We start from the raw sequence: 13462 nt of genomic DNA, 5'->3' as shown, positions 1-13462 counted from the left end.
CTTAATACCATTCCATTCTTTTTTAGATTTGTGTATTGTTGTGAATTGTTAGATACTAATGGACTGTTGGAGTTAGGAACACAAGCATTTCGCTACACCCGCAATAACATCTGCAAAATATGAGTATGTGACCAATAAAATGTGATTTGATTTGATATTTGATTTGGGTCTCGAGGTGATCACGTTTAAGAACCCCTGCTCTATGCTTTCCAGTTGTATTAGCCTCACGTGATCATGCTGGCGCGCGAGGCTACAGTACAGTTACATTGCCATTGAATGTGAAAAATAACAGTGATGATATTAACTGGTAAAATGCGAGATTTACAACAGGTTATTTGTTTCAGAATCGACCGATAATCTCACACCCCACTAGCGGAACTATTTTTACGGTCTACATCACATATCAGTGTAACACACAACATTGGCAGGCAGCAGGTAGCGCTGAGCTGGAGGAGAGAAACAACAACACATCTAGCAGATAATGGAATTATATAAGTATTAAAATATATTGTCACCAGTATATTACCGAGTGTTGTTAAGTAGTTAATAAATGTAGCTAATGGTGCTGCGATAGCTAACATTAACCCTCAACATTTCTTAGCTAGCACAAGCTAGTTAGCTCGGAGCTAGCTATATTTAATAATTGTTGGAAAGTCTGGCAAGTGGTAGCTAGGTTTCTTATAACCATGCAACTAGCTACTGTAATGTTAAATATCAATTGACAAACAATTTGCTTACTCGACGTTAAAATATGTACATTCATTCATCTTCATTTGATTTACAAGGCGAGCGAAAATCTATGTATAAACAGTCTGAAAATAGCTTCTTCAAATGTGGTGAAAAGACAAGCCCTATCAGTGTAATTTTGGTTACTTCGGGTAGCCGAGGGAACAAATTGCTCTTTAGGTACCCATTTCAACGGGTTGCAGATTGCACATCTTCACTCACGAGTAAGTAGTCCTTGTTGTGTATGTGACGTTAGCTTGCTATGTGGTGTGATATGTAAAATTTGGTAAACAATCTTCTAATCTGATGCCTTTGCCCAATAGCAAAACAGCGAAGTCCATATGCATTGAACACTACAGGAGATGTTCTTGAAGACCCAGATGGAGATTCAAGGTATTGGTCATCATATTATGTCACCTACATAATGTTTCCATGTTTAGGTCTATATCACGATGGGGAAATAAACAACATCCCTTTGAATGGGGACTGTTAGCTTTCGAAAACCCTTCTCCTTATGTCGGAATTTCAGCCATTACATTCGCCTGCATTTGCCTCGGTGTAAACTACAATTTCGATGCTGTGTTTTAAGGTTTAAAAACGTCAATAATCATTGCTTTCGAAGCAGTTTTCAAAACGTATGCTGATATGCCCCCTAGCTTTCATGTCAGCGAGAAATAATCTTTCAAATAAAAAAGATACACTTACTTTAGTAGTTTTACACAGATCCATACACGTTGTGTGCCCCCAGTTTATGAACTACACTTCCTCCTCAGTTAGCCTACACACAGCTGTTAGGAGCACGCTAGATAGCCAATTTGCACAGGTGGCGGCCTATGTCTTCCATCAACAAGCTCTGTAACATGGACATATGTCCGTGTGGGAAAACTAACCCTATAAAGGTGTGTAGTAACTTAAATAAAAAAGTATTTCTCACTGAAATGAAAGCTACATTCCTTATGTTTCCAATATAGTACCTCAGGAAATGCTTGTTAATGTTTAGAGCAAGTGTTGAGGTTCTCAACAAAACTCCCCTAGTCAGAAGATACTATCATCAATATGTGCTAAAGTAGTTAGCATTTCTGAATGGGGTAGGGGACTGTATGACACTGCACCAGTGTGACTGGCTTCAGCATATTCATCATACGTTTTGTTAACCAGTCAAGTTTTGGATATGTTCATATCAGAACAAAATTAGTCAACATTTGATTAAAACAATGGCTGCATGTGTGTTGGCTAGGGTCCTATTGGCTCTGGTTCACCCAAGAGGGCTAGGGTTGTATTTGTGCCCTCTTGCAAATGTGTCTGTGATATTACAGCATTGGTTCATGGCAATACACACCCATCTGTTATTTGGAATATGTGATTATGAAAGTCAGGCTATATGTATGTCAAATAAATGGATAGGTTACATTAGCTTTTTAACCTTGTTACATAAGTGCCTTTTGTTTAACATGTGGGCTTTTAAAGTGTTTGCGTTTTAATTTTCAAGTGACATTCAGACAATAAGAAATGGCTGGCATGCAAAATAGTGGCCACAAGATACAGATTTTTTTTAATGAAAATTTCAGTCACTCATTTAATTTAAAAGGAAGAATTTAACAAAAATACACATGCCTACAATTGATACAGTGAGGGGAAAAAAGTATTTGATCCCCTGCTGATTTTGTACGTTTGCCCACTGACAAAGAAATGATCAGTGTATAATTTTAATGGTAGGTTTATTTGAACAGTGAGAGACAGAATAACAACAAAAAAATCGAGAATAACAACAAAAAAATCGAGAAAAACGCATGTCAAAAATGTTATAAATTGATTTGCATTTTAATGAGGGAAATAAGTATTTGACCCCCTCTCAATCAGAAAGATTTCTGGCTCCCAGGTGTCTTTTATACAGGTAACGAGCTGAGATTAGGAGCATCTTGTTACCTGTATAAAAGACACCTGTCCACCGAAGCAATCAATCAATCAGATTCCAAACTCTCCACCATGGCCAAGACCAAAGAGCTCTCCAAGGATGTCAGGGACAAGATTGTAGACCTACACAAGGCTGGAATGGGCTATAAGACCATCGCCAAGCAGCTTGGTGAGAAGGTGTCAACAGTTGGTGCGATTATTTGCAAATGGAAGAAACACAAAAGAACTGTCAATCTCCCTCGGCCTGGGGCTCCATGCAAGATCTCACCTCGTGGAGTTGCAATGATCATGAGAACGGTGAGGAATCAGCCCAGAACTACACGGGAGGATCTTATCAATGATCTCAAGGCAGCTGGGACCATAATCACCAAGAAAACAATTGGTAACACACTACGCGTGAAGGACTGAAATCCTGCAGCGCCCACAAGGTCCCCCTGCTCAAGAAAGCACATATACATGCCCGTCTGAAGTTTGCCAATGAACATCTGAATGATTCAGAGGACAACTGGGTGAAAGTGTTCTGGTCAGATGAGACCAAAATGGAGCTCTTTGGCATCAACTCAACTCGCCGTGTTTAGAGGAGGAGGAATGCTGCCTATGACCCCAAGAACACCATCCCCACCGTCAAACATGGAGGTGGAAACATGCTTTGGGGGTGGTTTTCTGCTAAGGGGACAGGACAACTTCACCGCATCAAAGGGACGATGGACGGGGCCATGTACCGTCAAATCTTGGGTGAGAACCTCCTTCCCTCAGCCAATAATTGAAAATGGGTCATGGATGGGTATTCCAGCATGACAATGACCCAAAACACACGGCCAAGGCAACAAAGGAGTGGCTCAAGAAGAAGCACATTAAGGTCCTGGAGTGGCCTAGCCAGTCTCCAGACCTTAATCCCATAGAAAATCTGTGGAGGGAGCTGAAGGTTCGAGTTGCCAAATGTCAGCCTCGAAACCTTAATGACTTGGAGAATATCTGCAAAGAGGAGTGGGACAAAATCCCTCCTGAGATGTGTGCAAACCTGGTGGCCAACTACAAGAAATGTCTGACCTCTGTGATTGCCAACAAGGGTTTTGCCACCAAGTACTAAGTCATGTTTTGCAGAGGGGTCAAATACTTATTTCCCTCATTAAAATGCAAATCATTTTATAACATTTTTGACATGCTTTTTTCTGGATTTTTTTGTTGTTATTCTGTCTCTCACTATTCAAATAAACCTACCATTAAAATTATAGACTGATCATTTCTTTGTCAGTGGGCAAACGTACAAAATCAGCAGGGGATCAAATACTTTTTTCCCTCACTGTAGTTACTCAAATAAAAGCTACAGGCCTATTTACATCAAGTTAGGCTTACTCTTTACCTATTTCAACCCATCTATGATATTAACATGGTAATTACTCTAGTAACTTGTTGTTATTTAGTTATTGCTTTGTTGTTGCATTTTAATGGAGTTGAGTCCACTAACCACAACATCTAATGTTGACTACTATGCAATTACAAAGCAAATGCTAAATTACTTTGTAATAACATGTTCATAACATTGTTACTGGGTTAATTATAGCATTTGTACTCCGGTACAAGAGCAATGCATCGTGAAGCGTTACAACATTTTCTGTAATCAAGTCTTTGGTACAAAAATTAGATCAATTTGCTTTAAAATATTTATTCAAGTTACTCTCAAGTGGTAATCTTGTTTAGCTTTGTTTGTGATGTCCTTCTGTTATGCATTCTGTCCAATTGTCTGCTGCATTCTTTTCTTTTGTTTGCGGTTTTCTTTTATGGCCCTATTCCCATTTCAGAGAACAAACTCCACTAACTGATGAACAGTTGGTAGCAGGGTAAGACCAAATCATTCTAAAACCACCTTTCCTTTGTTTAGAACACCCTTGTCTTTATTCACTCCTTCCTTCCTGTTTTGTCTTGCATATATATATATATATCCTGTGTGTGTGTGTGTACATATATATGCCTACGCCAACCTTAATCTCTGAAATTCCTGTTGAATTATTACAGATGGAATGATTCACTGGTCTATCTTGGTTAATCCTGCATTTCAATTCAGCCTTGTTAAATGATTGCTCCAAAACCAGCAACGTAGATTCTTCAGTTCATTTAGCATTGGAATCCACTTCATCTGATGATATTTGATTGTTGGGAAATCAATTCTGAATAGATACATAGACTTCTTTTACATGGCTAAACCAATCAGAGCCATAATAATATCCTGACTTATTTCTCAGAACAAAAACATAGCCATGATTAAGATTGGATTAGAATCTGTCCCTTTTCGGTTTTCTGGTGGAATAATACCACCTGATGATGATGATGATATCATTTTTTTTGATGATGGGGCCAGCCTGCAGCATGAGCTATGTAAACCAGCATGAGTCTGTCACCTCCCCTTTACAAAGCCCTCACCTTCTCTGCCAGAGGGGGCTTGTTCACTGTTGTCTCTCCTCTCCAAGTACTATTTACACCAGCTCCTTTCAAACTGTGATCTATCAATCAGGTTGCAGGCTGATCCATGTGATTAACCTAACCCTCCTATCCATAGTCACACTATGGCTACCATTATAGGTTGATGGACTAAATAATAAAACAAAGACAATGAAACCGAATTAGATATAATTGGCACTTTCTCAGATATCTTGTTGCTCTCCTCCCTTTCTGCTCGACTCTCGGCTGGTTTACTTAGGTCTTTTTCTCCTCTCTTTCTCCAATAAGGTTCTCTGACATCATCCTCGCCACTATCTTGGCCACCAAGTCTGATATGTGTGGGAAGAAGTTTGAGCTCAAGATAGACAATGTGCGTTTCGTTGGGCACCCCACCCTCCTCCAGCATCCTCACACCATTCAGGTAAGATACTTTTTTGTGAATTTGTGATGGCCTTAGCATAAATACACATTCACCCGCAGAGATTCTCTGTCAGTCAGTCCACCAGTACCACGAAATCTGAACAATGACTGTATATGAATGGATGGACAAAGCTATCAATCACTTGACACAATTCATCCCTTTGTGAAGACTCAATAGCGCATTTGAAGCCAAGGAAGTCGGTTAATATGGCATCTCATGGATATATAACATGCGCAGTTTGAGCTACTCCAGAAAGTGACGTTGCAGGCTAGCTCAGTGCTGCCCCCTCTCAATGATTATATCAAGTTGAAGGCCTACCGGGGTACTGCAGGCTTCCGTTAGTCATTTAGTAGATGCTCTTCTGCAGAGCGATTTACAGGAGCAGCTAGGGTTAAGTGCCTTGCTCAAAGGCACATCGACAGATTTTTTTACCTAGTTGGCTCGGGGGTTGGAACAAGCGACCTTTTGGTTTTAAAATAATCCATTTAAAAACATACATCTGGTGTAATAGAATTAATTATTGGTACCATGTTTGTCTTAGAATATTTTTCATATATTTACACGAAGATTGACCACGAAGATTGACATTTTCCCAATCACTATTTTCTGCAAACAATTCTTGCAGTACTGCGGTCGGCTTTGAACTTCGTGGCTTCAATGAGAGGGGGCAGTTCTTCTCCCCTTGATCTGAAACAGCAATTCTCCTTTGACTTCTAATTCCACTCTGAGACTGTGAATTCAGGTCCCTCGCTCCATCTAGTGGAAGAAGTGCCTTACATCTCAGTGTTTCACAATCATTATTTGACAATTCACAGAAGTAAGATAGAACGGTTGAATATAAGGCGTGGGGGTGGAGAAATAATTTGGAGTGAAATTCTAGACAAATATTGAAATGGTTTGTAACGTAACTAAAACGTATCTAACCTAAGTAGGTTGATGATGGGTACTATTTCATTCACTGGACTACATGTGGCCTATTAGAGGGTTGAAATTAGTGTCCTGATGAACCTGATAACAAATTACTCAACTGGTGCAGTGAATCATTTGCTTTCCATAAAGACATGTATTTAATCCATGTGATTTGTATGCTGTTGATTGTATCCAAATGGCAATTTCTCATCAGTGTGATCCCCTAAAAACAGAGCCTGAGCTGTATGTTAGAATCCTTACAAAATGTCCCTTTTCAGAAATTATACCAACAATTCATGAGCTATGGCTCTCATAGAATGGTATTTAAAAGCTTAATTGAATACCTACTGTAATAAACCAAGCTTTAAAAAGTGCAGTTGTATATTTATGTATTTTTGTAAATAAGATGTTGAAAATACCAGTATAAAAGGAGCCTTTTACAGCTGTTTATTCTTGTCTAGAGAGCTTTGTCACAGGACTAACATTAATGTTTTCACTGTGTTGTTTTATACATTTCAATAAATACAATAGCAAGTATTATGATTTAAATAGTGGTGTGCAAAGCCATTGATCATAGAATGATTTAGAACATCTTATATCTATTATATTTATTATCTTATTTCTTTCTGTCCAGGTGTCCAAGACAGACCCCTCACCTAAGAGGGAGATGCCCACCATGATCCTGTTCAGTGTTGTGTTTGCTCTGAGGGTAAGAACGTCATTTTTATTTTATTTCCCATAAATAGCTTTCTCTTTCCTCTTGAATATAATTACTGTCATGTCAATAATATTCCTCTTAATTTGATGCATAAGTGCTTATACACAGGTTTGGATTACCTAAATGTTTTAGCACATTATGTGCTTATTTTACAAACACCACATTCATTGGTGATAAATACATTTTCTCTAATTAAATAAAATAAATTGGCTGGTAATTTGGGTGGGTGAGGCCAGGTCAGGGAGAGTGCTTTCCCAGAAAGGGATGGGTCTCTTGGGGTGATAACATTCCAGCATTGGGCCTATCTGTGGTAGAAAGGAGGGTGAGAGCTGGGTGGGGGCAGTGGGCTCTGTTTAATCACTCTACCCAGCATGGCACTACCCTCCCCTGGGCATGACTCAGCCTGGCAGACTGCTGATTCACTGGAGGCTGCCAAGCCCTGCACAGCTGAGACTGGGCGGAATGTGCTCAGTCATGTTCTAACCTCATATCTGCCCAGCAACCCACCCAGCCTGTCACTCACTGCCATTTTCCATGGCTCTGCGCCTAACATGATGATGCAGAAAATGATGTCCTGCCCTTTTGACTTGTTTGGGTTTTATTTTGAAATATGAGTAATTTGTTTAAATACGCTATTGATTCATATTTTTTGTAATTGGCACACAAAATGATTTAATTGCAATAAATAACATTTCACATACATTTATTGATAAAATATGTGATATAATTGTTTTTGTAGTATGCAAATGTTTTAAATGAGCAGTTTGGAACTAGGACCATTTTAAAAAAAAAGTTATTATTGAACCTCTAAATGGATTATGTTGCTAATATTGCTGTTTTGAAGTTACTTAGAGATTACAATATTTTAAAGTCAACATGTTTTACAGTCAGCAATGCTGCTAATACTCAGATCTAGTGATGTAAACAAACCGATATCTTGAGTTACTGACTTGCCGGACCATAGATTCCCTATTTGTTACAATTACAATGTAATAATTTAGTAGATGCTCACAATTTCAACCAATGTGTTATAACTATTACAGATTTATAATCATCTACAAACTAATAATAAAGTACTTTTTAGTAGTAAAAAATGTAAGGGATATTTCGATAATTCGGAGTCTCTGCGTGCAGTTTGAAGGAAGTTGCTAACTAGCTCAAGCGCAATTGCTAACTAGTGTTAGCACAATGACTGGAAGTCTATAAACTTTCAGTCATTGCGCTAACGCTAGTAAGCATTGGCTCACGAAACGATCTTTCACTTCCTTCATACTGGACGCAGAGACAAAAATGGTATCGACGAGTTCATTTGACTATGGGGAATTAGATAAAGGGCCTTAATTGCCACAATCTCGAAGTATCCCTTTAACCAAGTGTTGAAGTGTGATCAGTGTTCCAGTTGCTTTGCACCAGTGTCTCATAATGCCGTCTCTCTGTCCTGGCGCCCCTTACAGGCCAACGCCGACCCGTCAGTCATCAGCTGCATGCACAACCTGTCCCGGCGCATCGCCATCGCCCTGCAGCACGAGGAGCGCCGCTGCCAGTACCTCACCAGAGAGGCCAAGCTGATGCTGGCTGTGCAGGACGAGGTCACCAACATGACCGAGAGTGAGTCACATACTATATTACCCAAAACACACCACTCAGTGCTTGAGTCTAGTACCATAAAGTACCAGCCATTAAGTACCACGAAGTACCTACTTTACTCTGATAGCATTTTACAGAACAGTGCATATATTTTCCTCTCCATATTGTTCCAAAGAAGATGGGGATGAGAGGTGTCTTTGTCAAAGTCTTCACGTGACATGGATTTACAATGTCATAGAGAGGTCAATGTATGTGACTTGATTTTCGGTGTTTTCGCTCTTAGCTGATGGCAGCCCTCAGTCACCGTTCAGACAAATCCTTCCTAAATGCAAACTTGCCAGGGACTTGAAGGAGGCATATGACAGGTTTGTAAAAACGCCCTACAAAATCATGTATTTGTGGATAGTTTCTTTGTTCTTACAGTGCAGATGTAATAATAGAGTCTGTGTTGTGTTTCTAGCCTGTGTACAACAGGGGTGGTGAGGCTCCATATCAACAACTGGCTGGAGGTGAGCTTCTGTTTACCTCACAAGATCCACCGGGTAGGGAGCAACCACGTACCCCCAGAGGCTCTGGAGCGTAGCCTCAAGGCCATAAGGTGTGTATGTGTGTGAGTTTGTCCTTTTGTGAGCGACTGAACACTGTTTGTGACGTGTGGGTTACAAGTTGTAACTGATGGCAGAACTTTGTAGGCTTTCATTGTATGTGGATCAGATCTGTATTCTGGAAAATTTTACAGTAATAATATACCGAGGCTGTGAGAGAGAACTCTTTGTGGTAACAGTTAGCTCTTGTGGCCTGCTTCTTTATGTGGAACTATTAACTGCATCTGGTGAGAAGCTCCACCAATAATTTCCTGTAGGCCACAGCGCCACCTAATGGCTTTCTTTATTTACTTCTTCTGCCTTTCACATGCTTATGTTCAGTCAGACCAATGTTACAGCGTCTTCATCTCAAAATACTACTACAACTCCAATTTTGCCCTTAGTAAAACATGCATTGAAACTTAAATATAAGCCATAATGATAGCTATATATTATGAGTATTTTCCAAGAGAGAAAAATGAGTACATTTCTAGCAATTTCCATACACTTCGGGGACTATATAGAATGTAACTAGTGATAATTAGTCATTAACATGAGCTCTGTGTTAAATGTATGTGTTGTTGTCCCCCAGGCCGTATCATGCTCTGCTGTTGCTGGACAGTGAGAAGGCTCTGCTGGCCCAGCTGCCTTTGGACTGCTCTCCTGCTCTGGTGCGCCTCATTAAGACCAGCTCTGCAGTCAAGAACCTGCAGCAGCTGGCACAGGATGCAGACCTGAACCTGCTACAGGTTGGTAGGAGCACCTTGCATCAGTACACACTAATACATGGGTATTTGATTGTTTATTTTAATACTTATTTTCTGTGTATTTGAGTATTTTCAAATAATGTGGCTGAATAAAATACTTCTATTGGAAGTATGTAAGTGTATTTCAAATAATTTCCTATAAATAGCCTACTATTTGAAAGCATTTTCAAATACTAATTTCAAACACTATTTTCAAATGCCCAGGTTTAATGCAATGGAGTGTATTTGAGTCAATGTATTTTTAAATACTTTCCAAAGTGTATTTCCAAATACGTTCCAATATTCAACTACTTGTCTTTAAAAATAAAATATAAATACTTACTTCCAAATGTATATGAAAGCAATTGAAATACCCTAAATAGTATTTGAAGCCAGGTTTAGTTGACATTGGCCCACTTTTCAACAGGGGACTATATTTGATTGTAAGTTGCTACACACTAACATGCTGCAATATAAAGAATTGTCGATATAAAGAATAGCAAGTCATTACAAACTGTCCTCAATGTCACGTCATAGCGTTGGTGTCATAATGTTGCTGTTCTCATACTGCCATCTAGTGGGGTAAATTAGGACTCTTCTTTCTCTTCAGTAATATTTCATTTTTATACAGACAGGTTCTGTCCATGTCCAATAATGCATTTTCACAGTTACATTTTTGTTTCTGTTCGTTGTGTGTGCAGATCTTCCAGATTGCTGCTCACCTGGTGTACTGGGGAAAAGCCATCATAGTGTACCCTCTGTGTGAGAACAATGTCTACATGCTGTCCCCACACGCCAACATCAGCCTGTGAGTATCTGTGTGTGTGTGTGTTTGAACAGCCTCGTGCTCCCTTTCTCTCATTCCTGCCATGCCTCATTAACAAGGTGTGTGCTGAGAGGTGGCTAAACTAATGAACCAGACACTGTAATCTGTACATCCATTTTATACCAACATAATAAGCTGTCATCATGAGCATCAGGGTGCTAATATTGAATTATGACCTAATGATTGGATGGTGAATCTATAACAAAATGTGATGTCATATCATGTCAACCCATTATTTTTGTTGACTGAATTAGATTTTCTTTGGGCCACTCATGGTCCGTCTATGTTTCGTACTGTAGAGTGAAAGGATTCTCTCCTGCTTGAACATTTGTAACGGGTACAGTATGAATATGAAGAAGTAAGAAATCACCATCTCCTTCTTCTTGCATAGGTACTCTCCATTGGCTGAGGGGTTTGGCCAGCAGTTCCCAGGTCATGACCTGCCTTCCATGCTGGCCAAGTTCTCCCTGCCCCTCTCACTGTCTGAGTTTAGGAACCCACTGGATGCGTCTGTGCAGGAGGTAGGTCTATTAGGAAATACACACACTCATTTTGACTAAAAGATAGCTTCCAGAAAGCTACTCAGCATGTAATTGATACCCTAGAAATGCTGATGTCTGAAGCAGAAAGAACATCTGGGCTCTCTCCCAGACCCATCCTGGTTTGGCCGAGCTCTCTAAGCGAAGATGATAAATTATAAAAGACATCAAGTCCATCCTTCTCAACATCTATTTTTCATGAGAACAGGACCAGAACACGCGGCTATTTCTTGGCTCTATTTTGGGCCAGGTTGGAACCTGTCTGAATCAGATGTGCCCAGTTACATGGTGATGCTTCTTCCAGTTCCACTTGTTCAGTTTTTGTCTTTGAGTGGTGTCTCTAACCCAGTTTATCCTTTCTCCTTTCCCCTCCACCCCCTTCCCTCTCCGCCTCCCTCCTCCTCTGGCCAGGCCCAGCTGATCCAGATGGTGGTGTGGATGCTCCAGCGGCGCCTGCTGATCCAGCTCCATACCTATGTGTGTCTGCTGGTGCCCCCCAGTGAGGAGGAGCCAGGTCTGCTGCGGGACGAGGAGCTCCCTCTGGTGGCCCGGGTGGGGGGCCGCAGCCTCAGCACGCCCAGCGCACTCAGCTTCGGATCCCCAAGTATGTGAACTTCCCCTTCAACCAGCTGTCTTGCACACAGCTGATGGAGGATAGAGGATGTTTTTATGTACTACCGTGCCTGGTTAACCTGTTCAATACCGGTTCAAAAGGGTTACCTGCTACAATTGTGCCTCTAGTCAGCTAATCATCAACCCCTGTGTCATTCCTTCTCCTCAATCAATGTCTGTCTCTCTCATTCTCTCCACCCCTCACTCTCTCTCTCTGTAGCCAGCAGTGATGACATGACCCTGACCAGTCCCAGTATGGATAACTCCAGTGCAGAACTGCTTCCTGGTGGAGACTCTCCGCTAAACAGGAGGATGACCGAGACGTTACTGGCCAGCCTGACAGAGCACGAGCGCCAGGTCATCCTTAATATCCCGGCTGCACAAAGTCCTGAAGACCTGCGCATGTTTGCCAGGTACAGTATGTCCCCTGCCCTTTACTATTTGGCACCAAGGTGGGCTACTGTATTTCAGTGGCGTAATGGCGCCCTCTATTGTGTAACAGCCAGTATGACAGGTGGGCTGGTTCGTTTTGAAGGACCTGGGCTGGAGGCTCTTGTGACTCGTATATCTTCAGAACAAACATACATCTGTCAGTTTGGTCTTGTGGGGAATTAAAGGATTTTTGTTCAAGGCTTTGAAAAAAAAATAATTCTCATCCTGTCTTCATGTAAGAATATATGGGAAAGAGAATGGTGTTTTTCAGTTGTGTAACAATTGTTGAGAGTGCAGAAGTGAGAAAAAGCTTCAAGGAAAATGCCAAAGCCCTAAGCAGTGAATCAATAGTGTGACTGCATAGTGTGCAGGATGCACTAATGTGATTACTGGCTCTAACAAGTGCTGCTTCATGCTAGATTTACTCAGCTAATGATTTGGTGGAGAATTTGCTTTAGTCTCATTTCTCTGCCTGTTGTGTGATGTTCTTTCCCTCGTTCCAGGCTGCTGCACTACTTCCGAGGGCACCATCACCTGGAGGAGATCATGTATAACGAAAACATGAGGCGCTCTCAGCTGAAGACCCTCTTTGACAAATTCAGAAGTGTTCTGGTGGTCACCAACCATGAGGACCCTGTCATCTCCCTCTTCCAGTCTCCTCTGGAGTAGAGAGGGTAGAGAGGTCTGTCATGAGGTGAAGGACCCTTTCTGAAATACCAGATGGACAGAATGCTGCTGTACAAAGGCCTTATTATGGTGCTTGCTGCTTTCAGCCAACTGTACTCATCAATGCACCCCCCAAAAAATAAGATTTCTAAAATAATAATTGTCTGCCCCTGCTTGGGGGACTGTGAGTGAATGTATATAGCTTTTAGATGCTTTAATTTGTTCCTTTCTCTCAGATGTCTTAAGTTCAATGCCTTGTTTTCAATACTACATTATTGAATAAACAGTGTGTGAAGAGCTTTAGTGACACCTATAAATTGAGCAGTTTAAACACTGTACTCCA

General features: G+C 40.8%; 1 protein-coding gene across 2 annotated transcripts; it reads left to right on the top strand.

Annotated features, from left to right (window-relative positions):
- Positions 1-398: 398 nt before the first annotated feature.
- LOC115198922 (GATOR complex protein NPRL3) lies at positions 399-13416 on the top strand. 2 transcript variants are annotated; one of them, XM_029761341.1, is made up of 14 exons: positions 401-950; positions 1050-1119; positions 4443-4481; positions 5368-5500; positions 7044-7118; positions 8582-8735; positions 8998-9079; positions 9175-9312; positions 9891-10047; positions 10746-10852; positions 11262-11391; positions 11821-12013; positions 12242-12434; positions 12957-13416. In XM_029761341.1, the coding sequence occupies exons 1-14, from the start codon at positions 752-754 to the stop codon at positions 13120-13122; spliced, it is 1836 nt and encodes a 611-aa protein (XP_029617201.1). In that variant the 5' UTR covers positions 401-751; the 3' UTR covers positions 13123-13416. The 2 variants fall into 2 exon arrangements, with proteins under 2 accessions (XP_029617209.1, XP_029617201.1); XM_029761349.1 differs by lacking the exon at positions 4443-4481 and having other exon boundaries at positions 399-950.
- Positions 13417-13462: the final 46 nt, after the last annotated feature.

Source organism: Salmo trutta, chromosome 1 (genome assembly GCF_901001165.1).
Source record: "Salmo trutta chromosome 1, fSalTru1.1, whole genome shotgun sequence".
Taxonomy (NCBI): Eukaryota; Metazoa; Chordata; class Actinopteri; order Salmoniformes; family Salmonidae; genus Salmo; species Salmo trutta.
The sequence above is the reverse complement of the archived record's forward strand: the minus strand, read 5'-3'. Positions and strand labels throughout refer to the sequence as shown.